The 16,768-nt window shown below is 43.5% G+C and overlaps 1 protein-coding gene across 1 annotated transcript; it reads left to right on the top strand.

Moving 5' to 3' along the window:
* Positions 1 to 418: 418 nt before the first annotated feature.
* Positions 419 to 1,072, top strand: LOC136685446 (noggin-1-like). Its single transcript, XM_066659376.1, has one exon. It carries the CDS (start codon positions 419 to 421, stop codon positions 1,064 to 1,066), a length of 648 nt encoding a protein of 215 aa, XP_066515473.1. The 3' UTR covers positions 1,067 to 1,072.
* Positions 1,073 to 16,768: the final 15,696 nt, after the last annotated feature.

Here is a 16,768-nt window from a genome sequence, read left to right as displayed (position 1 = left end):
GGCAGTTCAGGGGGAATCTCCAAACAACCCCCCAAAGTGCAGAACGGGCTTTAGGTTTATTACATCACACACACAGCCCCCTGCGAGCGCAGCTATATATCACACGCGGAGCTCGAGAGCGGCAGAAAACTCCAGCGGCTTCCAGCGTGCGCGCAGACATTCCGTTGTGACGCCGGAGCGCGCGCGCGCTTAGATTCCACTGGGACGCTGCAGCACGCGCAGAGATTCCACCGGCACACTGTAGCTCGCGACAACAGCTGGACCGTGACGCTGTGATTGGAACTACTTTCGTAGACGGCCGTGTCCGTGGAATAATACTCTGCATGAGCGCGTGCAGGTGGACGCGACCCCTGAGCTCCGCGCGCTTCATCACTTTTTTATCTTCCATTTTCTTCTGTCCATCGCTCATCCTCGCGCCATGCCTCGCCTCCTCTCGTTATCGCTGCCGTTGCTGTCCTTGATGTGCCTCGTGCGGGAATGCGCGTGCCAGCACTACTACGCGCTGCGTCCTGCGCCCAGCGACGCGCTGCCCATCGTGGAGCTGCACGAGGACCCGAACCCGGCGCTAGACCCCGCCGCGCGCGACTTCAACGAGACCGAGCTGAGGCGCGCGCTCGGACACTTGGACGCGCGCTTCCTCTCGGTGTCCCCACCTCCGCCTCCGCCTCACGAGAACGAGCACGATCCCGCGCACGAGCACTCGGGTGGGAGCGGCGACCTGCACGCGGGACCGAAAAAGAAGAATAAGAACAATATGATGATGAAGAAGATGAAGAAGAAGCGGCGGCGGCGGCTGTGGCTGCGCGAGCGTGCGCTCTGCCCCGTGTCGCACGCGTGGACTGACTTGGGAGCGCGCTTCTGGCCGCGCTACGTGCGCTTGGGCAGCTGCAGTCGCGAGCGCTCGTGCTCGGTCCCCCCGGGCATGATGTGTGCGCCCGCCGCCTCCACGCACGTGACGCTGCTGCGCTGGAGGTGCGCGCGTAGAGGATCGGCGCTGCGGTGCGCCTGGATCCGTGTGCACTATCCCGTCATCACCGAGTGCAAGTGCACGTGCGGGAGCAGCTGACGTGAACTTACGGGGGGTTGAGTTGCGTGCAAAAGTTTGGGGACAGCCGGTTACAATGGCATGTTCTGTTGATTGTGCTGCCAAGCTTTTGCACAGGACTGTATATATTTTTGGATTGCGTTGTAATATATATATTTTTTATGTCGTTTTCCTTTTTGTATGCACTATCCAGAGGTGGTTACAGTATAGTCTATAATAGCCTAAAACCACACTGCAGTAAAAGTGCTGGTACTTCTATGAAGTAATACAATTATTAGAAGTAGCTGAGAGATCTATTTTGTGTCTTGTTTTAGTTTAAAGTCACATGAGATTAAATAAATAATGCCTAGATAAGTAAATACAGCTACCATACTTTTAAATTCAGGTCAAACAACACAGAATGTTTTCATATTTCATTTGTGCTAACTCTGCTAGAAAAACCACCACAGACCAGCAGCTAGCTAAGCTAGCATATGTTGTGTTTTGAAACATGACCCTGCTGGGTGACCAGAAAAAGGCACCAAGTTAGCATTAACCTACAACATTTTAGCATTTTATTTAGCGTGCTGTCCCCCAACTTGGATAGCCAAGTTAGCATGGTCTGTTTAAAATTCTCTCTCCTGAGCTGGTATTGTCAAATTTCAAGACACATTTATAGCTGGAAAATTATAAATACCATTGTAACAGTGGAATCACCAAAGCTGAGCATTTGTTTCGATGTTTAGCTAGGCTAAGCTAGAAGAGCCTAACACTACACTGAAGTAAAAGTGTTTTCACTTCAGTAAAGATCTAAAAATAGCTATAAATGCCCAACTAAAGTGTGCCATCTTCCCCTTAGCACACCGTCTATTAAACAGTGTGTGAACCTTATGGGGGGATTAGCTTCTGCTAGCTTTGTTTCAACCTAGCTTGAGTTACTTTTACACAAATTGCATATTAAATGTCACTCCAACTAACTTTCTTAAAGTTGGAGTCTCTCTAAATATGTGTAAATGGAAGAATTAGTTAGAGCAAATTCTGCTAGCTAGCTGCTAATCAGCGTAGCTTGATGTTTAGGAAGAGTTAGTTTTTAACCTTTCACAGTAAGGGTATATTAATGTTAGCATTATTGTTAAGTCTCAGCTAATTGATAACTATGAGTGGTGATGATAACTAATATTATTTTAATACTAGTATTATTATTAGAATTTTATAATTAATCTTTAATAAATGTATACTGAGTCATTTCGATTAATTTATTAACTACTTATAAGATCTAATGTAACATTAGTCATGATTACTATTGTTAGTTATTTACTGAGACATTGATTGCAACTTAATAATGCTTAATTCTCTTCTACATGTACCCTTATTGTAAAATGTTAACCTTAGACTTAAAACTAATGTTATTTTGTGTCGCATTTTGCTTATCCATGAGTAAATGTTAGTAAATGTTACACTTTTCTATCCACCTCTTATGTGTAGAATGTATTTTCGTATGTATATGTGGTGCCATGTAAAAGATGAGTCAGTATTATTATCTGTAATGTAACCAGAGTCTACTGTATTTGTGGAAAATATTTGGTTATGCTTCTACTTTTGTATTTATATGGCTGAGAATGGCACATAGAGCCATTTGAATTATTGTATGCAGTTTTTCCACTCTTTGGAAAGCTGTGATCTATTGACCTCACATTTATAATGGAGTTTTTTTTTTCTTTATGGTACACAGCTGTGACAGCTGCTCTTATGTCAAACGTTTTATCCTGTAAATTAAGAACAATTGCTATTTATTCTTTATATTCATATAATAAAATATTCCGTAACATGAAAGCACAGTCCGACTTTGTTTGAAAAGGGCTCTTTGGGGGATGGAATTGATTTTATAGTAAACTTTATAGTAAATTATAAAACGTTGGGATCTAAGAGGGCACAGTGAAATAATGCATTTGGGGTAAAGGCTTCAGGCAACTGCTTTTTTGATACAAATACATAAAAGCTGAAGCCCGCAAAACGTTATGGTGACTGATAATATGTGTAGATGTATGAATAATTCTGTCTTAATACAACCTTGCTCCAATGGCTCCAATGGCTTCACCCCTATCTCCAATGTTCTTAAGCTTCTGTGAAGCGTCCCATTTAATTCCATTCTTTTCTATGGAGTTGTGCACAATTGAATGTATGTAAACAAAGCTGAATTCACTCATCTTAAGGGTGTAATAAAATGCACATTTATTGCACTTCGGCATAGGAATGGCAGCATATTATAGGTCATTTATAGTGATAAATTATTAAGAGTGGTCCAAGAGTTCAGTGCATATGCTACGTTTTAATCCCAGCTAATGTTTTCAAAAGAATGTGTGTATACCATTACAGTCATTGTGCCAAGGTCTGAGGCATGAGACTCAGACAGACAGGACTGAAACTACACTATGTGTCCAAAAGTTTGTAGACACCTCCTGCAATGAACGACTAAAGTTGCTGATATTTGACTCTATGGCTTTAATATATTTCTGAGTGAAGAAGGGAAGTGCATCTTCTTTAAAAAGTAAAGTAGTGGGAGATCTTGTGGTATTATATGACATGACAGTTGTGGTAACAGGCTGTCGTTGAGTGTAAAGGTACAGTACATTGCAGTGGAGATACTGAGGACATATCCTTGGTGGGAGCATCACCGTGACATGAAAGAGTATCGCTCTTGTGTAAATTTAATTGCATTTAACGTGGACATGTATTCTGTTTGTTAGTCAAACAACATTTTCTTAAGTTCCCTCCTCCATCCCTTCACTGCTGTCCATTTGCGGCCCCGGCAGGGGGTCGGTCTCCCCCCCTCCAGAGCACGGAGCCAGGCTGAGAGCGGAATAAACACCACCAACAGGCCCCATAAAGGCCATCAAACACCAGCTCTGTTTGACCTGTCACACTGCCGCTTTATCTAAACACAGCTCCGATTAGGACACACACTCGCACACACGCTGCCCAAACACACCAGGGGTTCCTTTCAAAGGCAGGGGGCTCCCGAAGTGTCGAAGTAGCAAACTGTTGCAGTTAAAATACGAAACGACCCGCCATGTTAAGCTATGTACACAGTAGCTTTGGAGATTAGTTGCTCGCACCTTCTCATTAAGATACGGATAGAGGCTTTAGTTTTCCCACAGAGAAGCGCTTTAATTCATTATTTAGATGCATTACTGTTCATGCGTCTTAAAAAAACGACGGGTTCTTGGTACAATGCCACAGAAGAACCATTGTCCTTTTAAAAGAATGGCTTCTTAGAGATCCATTCTTAGACATTAGCTGTGAATCTATTACTTAATGCACGTATCAAGTGCATTATTATTGTTATTATTTGGTTATCGACATTTTATTCCTTCTTGCTTATTGTAGTCTTTTTCATTTCCTGTTCATTCCCAGTTTGTTGCTTTATTTTCTATAAAGTATCATCTCTATTCACTCTTACACACTTTCTGTACATCTCTCTCTTTCATTTTCTTTTTTTTACTTGTTTATCTCTCTCATTTTATATTCTCTATTCTCTCGTTCTCATTTGCCAGCTGCTCTGTTGTGCTCTGTGTGTGTGTGTGTGTGTGTGTGTGTTGTGTAGAAACTCTGCTGTTGCTCTGAGTTCTGTGATTTACTCAGCATGCTAATTCTTAATTCTTCATGCTAATGCTAAGTCTTTCATGCTAGCAGCAAGTAACAATGGTGGAACAGTGTGACACTTTCTAGTTTCTTTAATGGCTCTGCTTTATAGTTTTGTAGTGTTTTGTAGGCCTGTTAGACTAGTTAACACTCACACAAACACATACACGCTTTAGTTTAAACACTATATGTTCCCAAGTTAGTAAGCGCTCTTTATAATTAGTATTGTGGAGACACAGTAGTTTGATTGTGCTTTAAAACATTAAACTCACTACACTGAATCAAGTCAATGGCCGACTACAGTAAGGTGGGTAAGAAGCACCCAAACTTTGGGCTGTGGAGCGATGGAATTGTGTTCTCTAGGATGATGAATCTATATTAAACACCTTTGGGTTCAGATGGAGTGGCATGTTTAATCCAGAAATAAATATCCAGCATCAATACTGACATAAGCTTATGCTCTTGGGGCTTGCTACCATCTGATCAGTAATGCTCTACTATCTAGCCTAAAGTCCAACGTAGGACCAAAAGGTCTACACAAATATATCCACTCTTATGGGAAGGCTTTCTACAAGGAGTGGGAATGTTAAAACATTGTGGGAATGTTTGGCCATTCTTCCAGAAGCCTGTTTCTGAGGTCAGGCACTCATCTCGCTCATCCACGTCTTTATGGACCTTGCTTTGTGCACTGGTGCCCAGTGATATTGGAACAGGAAGGGGCTGTCCCAACTCTTGAAATCCAATCCCAAGTAATGTTCAAGTAATGGTCTCCTGGCAACCACCAAACCCAGACTCGTCCATAGAATTGTCAGATGGAGAAGCGTGATTCATCACTCCAGAAAACGTCTCCACTGAGACTAGCAGCGGCATGCTATAGACTACTGCATCTGAAGGTTTGCATTGCGTTTGGTGATGTAAGGCTTGGATACAGCTCGCTGGCCATGAAAACCCATTCCATGAAGCTCTCTATGCACTGTTCTTGAGCTAATCTGAAGGCAATGTGAGGTTTTTACAGCTGTAGATTGTCTCAACAGAAAGTTGGCGACCAACTCAGAATCCACCGACACCCTGTTGTCATTTTATGTGGCGTACCACTTTGTGGCTGAGTTGCTGTTGTTCCCAGTCACTTCCATTTTGTTATAATACCACTGATAGTTGACTGTGGAATATTTAGTAGTGAGGAAATTTCATGACTGAACTTGTTGCATCTTATCACAGTACCACACTGGAATTCACTGAGCTTCTGGGGGTGACCCATTATTTCACAAACATTTGTAGAAGCCGTCCGCAGGCCTAGGTGCTTGGCTTTCTACACCTGTGGCCATAGAAGTGCTTAAAACACCTGGATTCCATTATTTGGACTGATGACATAGTACATTGCCCCTCTCCCATGAATAAAAAGTATCTCAATGTTAGGTGTATGAAATTTGAGTCGAATGTCTTTGAAGCTATCAGCACTGATAAAGTGTTGAGTTAATGAGTGTAAGAAAATCCTCCATCCTTTTTAGCCAGTTACAAAGTCAGGAGTTTTACTGATGAAAGCGCATATTTGTTTTTGATGTTTTTGTACATGCAGACTCATAGTCTTAACCAGAGGCGATTGCTCTAAGACTGCAAGGGGAGCTCAGCTTCCCCTAAAATGTCAAAAAATAAGTGATCAAATATATACTGTTGTGTGTACGTCATTGAATAAATGTGCACTACAACGCACTCAACTTTTGTTCAGAATCAGCTTCTTATCACTGGTAAAGATGCGGCTTTCCTCTCAATCATTCCCGCAGCTTCACAGTGCTTTAAACAGTGAGGACGCTGAGCGTCCACAGAGTTCAATAGCGAAGCAGCGAAACGAGACGAGTCATTGGATAAATGCTGGGCTTTGTCCCGCCCATTGAACGCTCAGCGTCTCTGGGGGTCTATGGGGCAGTGGGCTGGCATGGGGCAGTGGGCTGGCCTCGGCTGGCCCGGACGCTCAGCTTCTGCATGATGATTGGATGATCTGTCTGAGGCTGAATCCCTTTTTGATTGACAGCGAAATGAGCGAATCAGCGATCCTTTGGTGTAAAGATCCATGGGAGCATTACATTTTCATTCTGTTCTGAGTTGAACCGGAGACTTTCTTAATCCTTTTAGCGGCATATTCTTTGTTAAAAACGACTAGTGACAAATCGAGCATCTATTTCTGGTGGGTTTTTTGTAGCTGCTTGTGTTTGGAGACTGACTTCTATCACTCTTTCTGACTTCTATCGCAGTTTCTGTCCAGCGGGTGCTGCTGAGCCCCTCCACCGTCACAAAGCACTCACAGGAGGACACACTTCACATGGGCCAAGGCCGTTTAAGCAGCCTAGCTCTGCTGGCCATTGAGAGGACACTAGTCAAGTCCCTGGTAAAGACGCCTTGTTGGTACGACAGGGTCACAGAACATTTTCTTAAAAAGGAACGGAGGGTAGAATTTACGTATAAATAAACCCACACATTTTATGATGTAGGCCGAGATTGAGCTTCCCCTCCTTGAAAGACCAGCATCTGCCACTGGTCTTAACCATATTGTGTTTTTTACCATTAGCATTGATAAACTGTCATTTTGTGCCTTAGAAATGAATTGGTGTAAATCAGAGAGTAATCGACCACTGGCAAAATCCGTAAATGTGAATGTTGCTATGGAAGTAGTGGTAGTGTTCAACTAGTTAATCAAAATTAACATGTATTCAACTAAAAGATGCAGCCCAAATTTACACGATATACTTATGTTATGATTAATAATCACATGCAGCTCCTGCCCACTGGTGGCGCTGTTTGGCTAAATTTATGCAACATCTCTGTTATGACCCTGAGGAATTACAGAAACAGTGCTGTAAACTGTTGTGGGACAATGTTACACAGGAGGAAATCATGCTGTTTTACCATTTGGAGACTAGGCTGCAATGGTACTTGTTTATTTAGTCCTCAGAAATATGAAGAACCAAATAATCAGCAACAGAATACCCAGAAATTATTGACACTTGATGCAGTTCCTTTTTCAAACTGAGTAAGCTTTTGTTTTTCTATCTGGTGTTGACTAGACATCACCATATTGAAGTCATTTATATTTACATTTCTGGCATTATGACAGCTCTCTTATCCAGACTGACTTATAACTTCAGTCATGTTACAGAAGTAGGCTAATATACTGTTAGCTTACTTACTTTGAGACACAGCCAGTTTTAAAAATCACTACAGCATTAAAAACAATAAATTGACTTCTATATAAATGTAGTTGAAGAAATAGCAAAGTAGCTTACTAAAGGGAATTTTGCCAAAGGAGAAATGACCAAAGAAGTTCCCCCAGTCCCATCTCTATTGTCTTTGCTGTGATTGGTCACATGTAATACTCTTGCAAATAGAAATATTATACTGAGGATTGTAAAGTGTCTAATGACTGTATTATGTGTCTGTGTCAAATTAATGCAGAGTCTACATTGTGGCCTGTTGTATTGTAGTCACTCAGCTCCAGGGACCTGGAGGTTGTGGGTTCGAGTCCTGCTCCGGGTGACTGTCTGTGAGGAGTGTGGTGTGTTCTCCCTGTGTCTATGTGGGTTTCCTCCTGGTGACTGTCTGTGAGGAGTGTGGTGTGTTCTCCCTGTGTCTGCATGGGTTTCCTCTGGGTGACTGTCTGTGAGAAGTGTGGTGTGTTCTCCCTGTGTCTGCGTGGGTTTCCTCTGGGCGACTGTCTGTGAGGAGTGTGGTGTGTTCTCCCTGTGCCTGCGTGGGTTTCCTCCGGGTGACTGTCTGTGAGGAGTGTGGTGTGTTCTCCCTGTGCCTGCGTGGGTTTCCTCCGGGTGACTGTCTGTGAGGAGTGTGGTGTGTTCTCCCTGTGTCTGCGTGGGTTTCCTCTGGGCGACTGTCTGTGAGGAGTGTGGTGTGTTCTCCCTGTGCCTGCGTGGGTTTCCTCCGGGTGACTGTCTGTGAGGAGTGTGGTGTGTTCTCCCTGTGCCTGCGTGGGTTTCCTCCGGGTGACTGTCTGTGAGGAGTGTGGTGTGTTCTCCCTGTGTTTGCGTGGGTTTCCTCCGGGTGACTGAGTGTCCGGGTGAAAAGGAGGTTATATTTCAAACACAGATTTTCCTCCAGCTGTGGACCAATCACAACTATCAAGGTCTGCGTCATCACGAGGCATAGGTACAGCGTAGGGTATGTATCTACTCAGTACTGTATATTTGAAGCAGGAACCGGCCTTTACCCTAAAAATGCTAATGTAACACAGTTTGGCTGCCATAGCAACCAGGGGAAAGTCTGGATATACACTTTAAAGGCTGATTTTTAGAAATTAGTCAGAATTTTCAGGCCAGAGAGGTGAGTTAGTAAGCTAGATAACCCAAGAATTAAAACATTGAATATGAAATACAGTTTCTTTGGACAGCAACATACTAACATTGAGGCCTTTCTTGCAGGTCCAACTTGCATATCCTGACAGATAAGCAGACTAATGTACTTTAGTCAAACTTATTCCGTTCAACAATTTCTTCAAGGAATGCAACACAAACCAGCTGCAAACTTCAAACAAATGTGCTAAAGATGCTGTCTTGGCTCCAAAAGGACACATAGAGAACATCTGAATCTGACGATAACAAAACAGCTTCAAACACACAGATACTGCATTGTTTAAATATTGCATTTTGTCAAGCCATTTGCCACCCCAGGAAGGAGAATCCTGGAGGCAGAAGCTGTTTGGCCTTTTGGCTGTTTATTAACACAGTAACACATGTGTTCTCACTCAAAATTAATAAAGCTTCAGATAAACATTATACATTATTCTTTCCTTTCTCTCCAGCCTTGTCAGTTGTTTCTAACGGACTGAGAGGAATTATGTTGCCACAGCCTCAACTGTGTGTCTCAGGGCTTGGCTCCGACCTGAAGCTCGGGGTTGACGCTCATTATCTTGACAGGGAGGTAGTGCATGGGGGGTGGGTCCACATATATATTGGCCAGAGGCGATTGCTCTAAGACTGTAAGGGAAGCTCAGCTTCCCCTAAAATGTCAAAAAATAAGTGATCAAATATATACTGTTGTGTGTACATGTCATTGAATAAATATGCACTACAACGCGCTCAACTTTTGTTCAGAATCAGCTTCTTATCACTGGTAAAGACGCGGCTTTCCTCTCAATCATTCCCACAGCTTCACAGTGCTTTAAACAGTGAGGACACTGAGCATCCACAGAGTTCAATAGCGAAGTAGCGAAGTGCAGCGAAACGAGACGAGTCATTGGATAAATGCTGGGCTTTGTCCCGCCCATCGGACGCTCAGCGTCTCTGGGGGTCTATGGGGCAGTGGGCTGGCCTCGGCTGGCCCGGACGCTCAGCTTCTGCATGATGATTGGATGATCTGTCTGAGGCTGAATCCCTTTTTGATTGACAGTGAAATGAGCGAATCAGCGATCCTTTGGTGTAAAGATCCGTGGGAGCATTGAATTTTCATTCTGTTCTGAGTTGAACCAGACTTTCTTAATCCTTTTAGCAGCATTTTCTTTGTTAAAAAACGACTAAAAAAACGACTGACTTCTATCACTCTTTCTGACTTCTATCGCAGTTTCTGTCGAGCGGGTGCTGCTGAGCCCCTCCACCGTCACAAAGCACTCACAGGTGGACACACTTCACATGGGCCAAGGCCGTTTAAGCAGCCTAGGAGCTAAAATCTATTGCTGTGATGTTAGATTCTTATGGTATTTTGACCATAGAATGTTAGCTATTCCATTAAGACCCGTTCACATGTGGAAACACGTTTCTAGAAATGACTCACTGACACAGGCCGATACACACTCCAACATGTGAGCGAGGCAGTACAGACGCTTTCCATTTCAAATACTGCACCAGCTCTGCTTTTGATAACGTGAATGGTAGGATTTTCCAGGTGGAAAGTGTTCAACGTTACAGCTTTAGTAGCAAGGTTCTGAGATCCTTGAGGAAAGTCCCTCGCTTCATCTCAGTCTTTCTCGGTCTGAGGCTCAGTCGTTGTGTGTGTAGCGGGACGGAGCCGGGCTCCAGACGCTGATTAAAGTGCCCTGAAGGGCCACAGATCCTTTTGTGATCAAAGCACCGTGTTTTCACTCTCCATGCCAACCATTACAAATCAATGCAAAACCCAGCGCCAGTTCCACCGCAGGGAAGGAAAGCGCTAATGTTTAGTTTATTAATTACACCATATTTTCTTTTCTTTTACTTTGACTCTTATCGATGCAATTGACTTTGGTTCAAATCGATGGTTACGTTATTATACATAATTTGTTTTTGTGGATGCATGTAATATCCTGCGAGCATGGATAATTACCTTCATGATATTTAATTGCCTGCAATGTATGACAAACTCACCCATAATTGCCTCTAATGTAACCGTAATAGCTGAATCTGAGAAACGGCTGGGAATGGACTTACTGTAATGGCTGTGGTCAGCAAATTCCTGTATGGAATTATTGGTTAAATTCGTCCTGAATGTGTCCGCTTTATTAGTCTATTAGTCTATTTAGGTCCGGATTAGAGATCTTCATCAATGGTCTATGTCATTGTGCTGGTTCACAGAATGGTTCACTACCCAAATAATGTCTGGTCAACTGTACTCCAGTGGTCAGAAACGGACAAACGATGAATGGGTGATTGCTCTAAGACTGCAAGGGAAGCTCAGCTTCCCCTAAAATGTCAAAAAATAAGTGATCAAATATATACTGTTGTGTGTACATGTCATTGAATAAATATGCACTACAACGCGCTCAACTTTTGTTCAGAATCAGCTTCTTATCACTGGTAAAGACGCGGCTTTCCTCTCAATCATTCCGGCAGCTTCACAGTGCTTTAAACAGTGAAGACGCTGAGCATCCACAGAGTTCAATAGCGAAGTAGCGAAGTGCAGCGAAACGAGACGAGTCATTGGATAAATGCTGGGCTTTGTCCCGCCCATCGGACGCTCAGCGTCTCTGGGGGTCTATGGGGCAGTGGGCTGGCCTCGGCTGGCCCGGACGCTCAGCTTCTGCATGATGATTGGATGATCTGTCTGAGGCTGAATCCCTTTTTGATTGACAGTGAAATGAGCGAATCAGCGATTCTTTGGTGTAAAGATCCGAGGGAGCATTACATTTTCATTCTGTTCTGAGTTGAACCAGACACTTTCTTAAACGTCTTAGCGGCATTTTCTTTGTTAAAAACGACTAGCGACAAATCGAGCTTCTATTTCTGGTGGGTTTTTTTTTGTAGCTGCTTGTGTTTGGAGACTGACTTCTATCACTCTTTCTGACTTCTATCGCAGTTTCTGTCCAGCGGGTGCTGCTGAGCCCCTCCACCGTCACAAAGCACTCACAGGCGGACACACTTCACATGGGCCAAGGCCGTTTAAGCAGGAATCACTGGGCAGGACCTCTCATTAAATAAATGTTATTCATATTTCAGCATCAAGAGAAAAAAAAATGATAAAGGCTCAACAATAGTTGTGCACCCTTCACCTTCACGTTCACACATCCCAAAGTTCAGTCTTGGAAGTTGGTTGTGTTTCCTGCTGCTCACATTCCAAGTGATAATCCCAAACACAGCCAGTGATGTAGCCTGGGCTCTAAGTGTTATGAAATATCACTAGCTTCTTTGTTTGATTTCAACATTGTTCTTTTTTTTCTCACTAAAGGCTCCATGGCTTTTGGATACTTTCAGACCCATAGTTTTGACTTCTCTTCACAGTAGACACCTGTATATATACTTTTTCAGACCCTCTTTATGAGGACTCTGTATGTGAGGCTCATAAAATGACCTGTGATTAACGCTCGTGTGCAAAATCAGCACTTAAAATAAATCAGAAAGCAGTGCTGCTTTGGAGGAAGAAGGAATGTAATTGGATACCAGCCAATGGGCGGGGTTTATCGTGATTGGTTACTACACATTGAGTGGAAATGTTAAAATATCTTATCATAAACCATCAAAGGTCCATCTAGACTCCTGTGGTTTGCCTGCTCTGACTCCCAGAAATGTCTTTAGAAGTGGTATTTATTCATTCATTCATTATCTGTAACCCTTATCCAGTTCAGGGTCGCGGTGGGTCCAGAGCCTACCTGGAATCATTGGGCGCAAGGCAGGAATACACCCTGAAGGGGGCGCCAGTCCTTCACAGGGCGACACACACATTCACTCACACACACCTACGGACACTTTTTGAGTCGCCAATCCACCTACCAACGTGTGTTTTTGGACTGTGGGAGGAAACCCACGCAGACACAGGGAGAACACACCAAACTCCTCACAGACAGTCACCCGGAGGAAACCCACGCAGACACAGGGAGAACACACCAAACTCCTCACAGACAGTCACCCGGAGGAAACCCACGCAGACACAGGGAGAACACACCAACTCCTCACAGACAGTCACCCGGAGCGGGAATCGAACCCACAACCTCCAGGTCCCTGGAGCTGTGTGACTGCGACACCTACCTGCTGCGCCACCGTGCAGCCTCAAGCAAAACAAAATACTGAAATTTGTTTCCAGCACCTCTCGCAAATTATGAAAAAGATATATACATTAACAAAAAAGGAAATATTTCTGACAATTAGCGCAGGCAAACTACAGGTTCTACATGGAGCTTTACTGGTTTATGGCGTGGTATTTGAATATATCTGCACAATGCACATTAACCAATCAGTTTCATCCCTGACTGTTGGTTAGTAACCACTTACATTCCTTCTTCCCCCGTGGCCAAACTACTTCAGAATCATTTTGAGTAGTAATTTTACACACACACGTGATTGTCATAAAAGGACAAGTAAGTAAAACTATAAATGTAACATTCATTTTAAGGTGATTTTAAAAAGTGGTCGATATCTCACCATCAGTGTGTATTACAATGATTTTAACTATCAGGGGCAGTTATAGAGTTGTAATCTGCCCACCATATGATAAATATCTCTGAGAGTGCTTTTGAGAAACACAGCTTCAGGCACAGATTTATTTCTCTGTGTGCCAAAGCCAGCTGAAACTTCAGACACTCTATCAGTACTTTCATCAGAGAATATTTCTAGGCAGTTTCCAGGATTGAGAAGTCCTCCATTGTTAAAATGATTGTTCAGCAAAATATTCTGTTCTTTGCCTCAAATATAGCCGAGGTCAGCCGACACGTTTGTTTTCAGAAGTTTCTAAATCTCACTGGAGCTGTGAGAAGCCGAGGTGGGAAGAGCACAGTACAAAGACCTTCCCAAAACCTATTAAAGTAGTTGATAAAATAAACACAAACAAACAAAGAATCATAAAACAAAGAGATATATATATTACCTAAAAAAAGTGGAGCTCAGATATTCCTTACATTTGTAATGTTATGATTTTCTATAATTTATAGTTCTTTTATTTTCATTCAAGTGCAAGTGTGTTACACAAACACAAATCACTGGCATTTCTAACATTTTTTGGAGCTTATAGTTAGGTTAAGGGCGGCACGGTGGCGCAGCAGGTTAGTGTTGCAGTCAGACAGCTCCAGGTACCTGGAGGTTGTGGGTTCGATTCCCACTCCAGGTGACTGTCTGTGAGGAGTGTGGTGTGTTCACCCTGTGTCTGCGTGGGTTTCCTCCGGGTGACTGTCTGTGAGGAGTGTGGTGTGTTCTCTCTGTGTCTGCGTGGGTTTCCTCAGGGTGACTGTCTGTGAGGAGTGTGGTGTGTTCTCCCTGTGTCTGCGTGGGTTTCCTGCGGGTGACTGTCTGTGAGGAGTGTGGTGTGTTCTCCCTGTGTCTGCGTGGGTTTCCTCCGGGTGACTGCCTGTGAGGAGTGTGGTGTGTTCTCCCTGTGTCTGCGTGGGTTTCCTCCGGGTGACTGTCTGTGAGGAGTGTGGTGTGTTCTCCCTGTGTCTGCGTGGGTTTCCTCCGCGTGACTGTCTGTGAGGAGTGTGGTGTCACCCAGAGCGGGAATCGAACCCACAACTTCCAGGTCCCTGGAGCTGTGTGACTGCGACACCTACCTGCTGCTCTACCATGCCGCCCACCACAATACATCTGATTACCTATTGCCCACCACTGAATGGACGCTTATACCCAATTAATTTGTACCATGCCAACCTCATCTGTCACATGGGAACCATGGAGAGCAGGGTGACCTTACCTCACACCATACCCAAACTGTGCTGAGTTGTTATGTAAGCTCAGGGTAGCTTGCTTCTCTGGTTTCTGACATTGTATATCAGACTGAATGCATAAAAACGGATGTCATACGGTGCAAGCATTACTTTTGGGGTAAAAGGGGAAATATTTAGTAAATCTGATCATGTGCCAGGCATTTCCTTTCATTCCGAGCTCCTAGAAACTGTACTGTCAGGCCAAAAATTGCTCAAGCAGCTTTCCTCGAGCACAGAACCCGATCTATAAATATGAACCCTAGGTCCCGACTCACTTTGCAGCCACAAATGCATCTCGGAATTGCCAGAGAGTTCAAAGCCCCTGCTGATCTGCACGATAACCTCCAGTTGTAGACATGAAAGGAATGCTGTTGTGTTGATTTATGCATGCCACGAGAACATTAGTCTGCTATAATGAAGAATTCACAACCTAGCCAAAAATTTTTTTCTTCCTTTTTTCCTTTTCTTTTTCCTTGCATACTTTTTTTCTTCCATCTCTCCTGTTTTACAGTACACCCTGCCTTTCAGTATCAAACGAGCTCTGGCACTAATCAGAGCCTGTTTTTGTGTCGTGATTGAACCCTTGAAATGGATTGGAGTCTTACAGTTCCATGCCTTAAACTACATCTTCACGTTAATTGCTTTTAAATGGACTCTTGAATTAAAGTGTCATAAATGTGATGAACTCGTCTGAGATGTTTAACTCCTGAAAGGTAGATCAATCACTGGAGCCAGAGCGATAACGGATTTGTCAGCTCTTTTTTACCATATATTGCACTTACTGTAGTCCACCTGTTGCTCTGCATACTTCCCTGATCTACACTAGTCAGTCTCAGTGCTGCAGTAATACTCGCATGGTGCTGGTGGGGTGTGTTAGTGTTGTGCTGGTGGATCAGACACAGCAGATCTACTGGAGTTTTGAACACCTTGGAGCCACTGCTGGACTGAGGATATTCCACCAGCCAACCACTGATGAAGGACTAGAAGACGACCAGCACACACTGTGCATCTACAGGGTAGGCAAAGAACATAGGTGAGTCTCACAGTGTGTCCACCAACGTGTTATCTGCACTGAAACACCCTTTTCTATCCAGAGTGCTGGGCTAGATCAGAAGGCTGTGTTTGAGCACTGTGTTGTGTCTGCGGAACCGCTGGAACATGGCACTGCAGACATATGATTCTCATTGAAGGGATAAAAGGCATCTATAATGTTGTTTTTTTTCCCCTCCGTCTTCTTCTTTTGTACGTTTAGTAAAAGCCGAGAGCCTGCTCCATCCCTCAGCCGTACATATGGTACTGCTTTATACATCGTGAGGATGGATTCATTGAAGTGAAATTGAAACTTCATGACATGTCATTATTATAAACTTATATATGTATATGTGTAGGCAGCTTGATTCTTTGCTTGAGAAGTGGTCAGTCGGTTGAGTCTAGGCCTGTCAGTTTGAAGTGAGCTGTAGACGTTAGCTATAGCTCCTTAGAAGTCTAGGAGTCTAGGATGGTGACTTCTGCTTTGTGGTACTGTTGTAAATGAATTCCATAATTAAATATTTTCCGCCAGTTTGTGAGCAATTTTATTCTTTTCATTTTAGACGAATCAATCATTTAGTTACTGCCCTCAATGGAAATGTCCATATTAAATACAACTGTAAATAGAACAAGGGAAACCAGCTACCAGAGACACTAGGGCTAAATCTGTCACTTATGGAACTTACAGCTCTGAGGGCCAGACATGGGCCAAATATCCTGAATAGAGCTTGACTTGGTTTAGGCACAAATTGTGTGGGTCAAACATGGGCCAAATATTGACTATTTTCACAACACACTGACATTTTGCTCATATAATGGTGCTTTTCCATTGCATGGTCCCTACTTGACTCGACTTGGCTCTGTTGCTTTTCTATTAAAGGCTAAGCACCAGCTCTATGAAAGTGTCAAACAAATAAATACAGTGGAGTTTGAGTTCCTAACTTGTGTTTATTGATAGTCAGAAAACATGTTAT

Source organism: Hoplias malabaricus, unplaced genomic scaffold, assembly GCF_029633855.1.
Source record: "Hoplias malabaricus isolate fHopMal1 unplaced genomic scaffold, fHopMal1.hap1 scaffold_278, whole genome shotgun sequence".
NCBI classification, from domain to species: Eukaryota; Metazoa; Chordata; class Actinopteri; order Characiformes; family Erythrinidae; genus Hoplias; species Hoplias malabaricus.
This window is presented reverse-complemented; position numbering and strand designations above follow the sequence as displayed.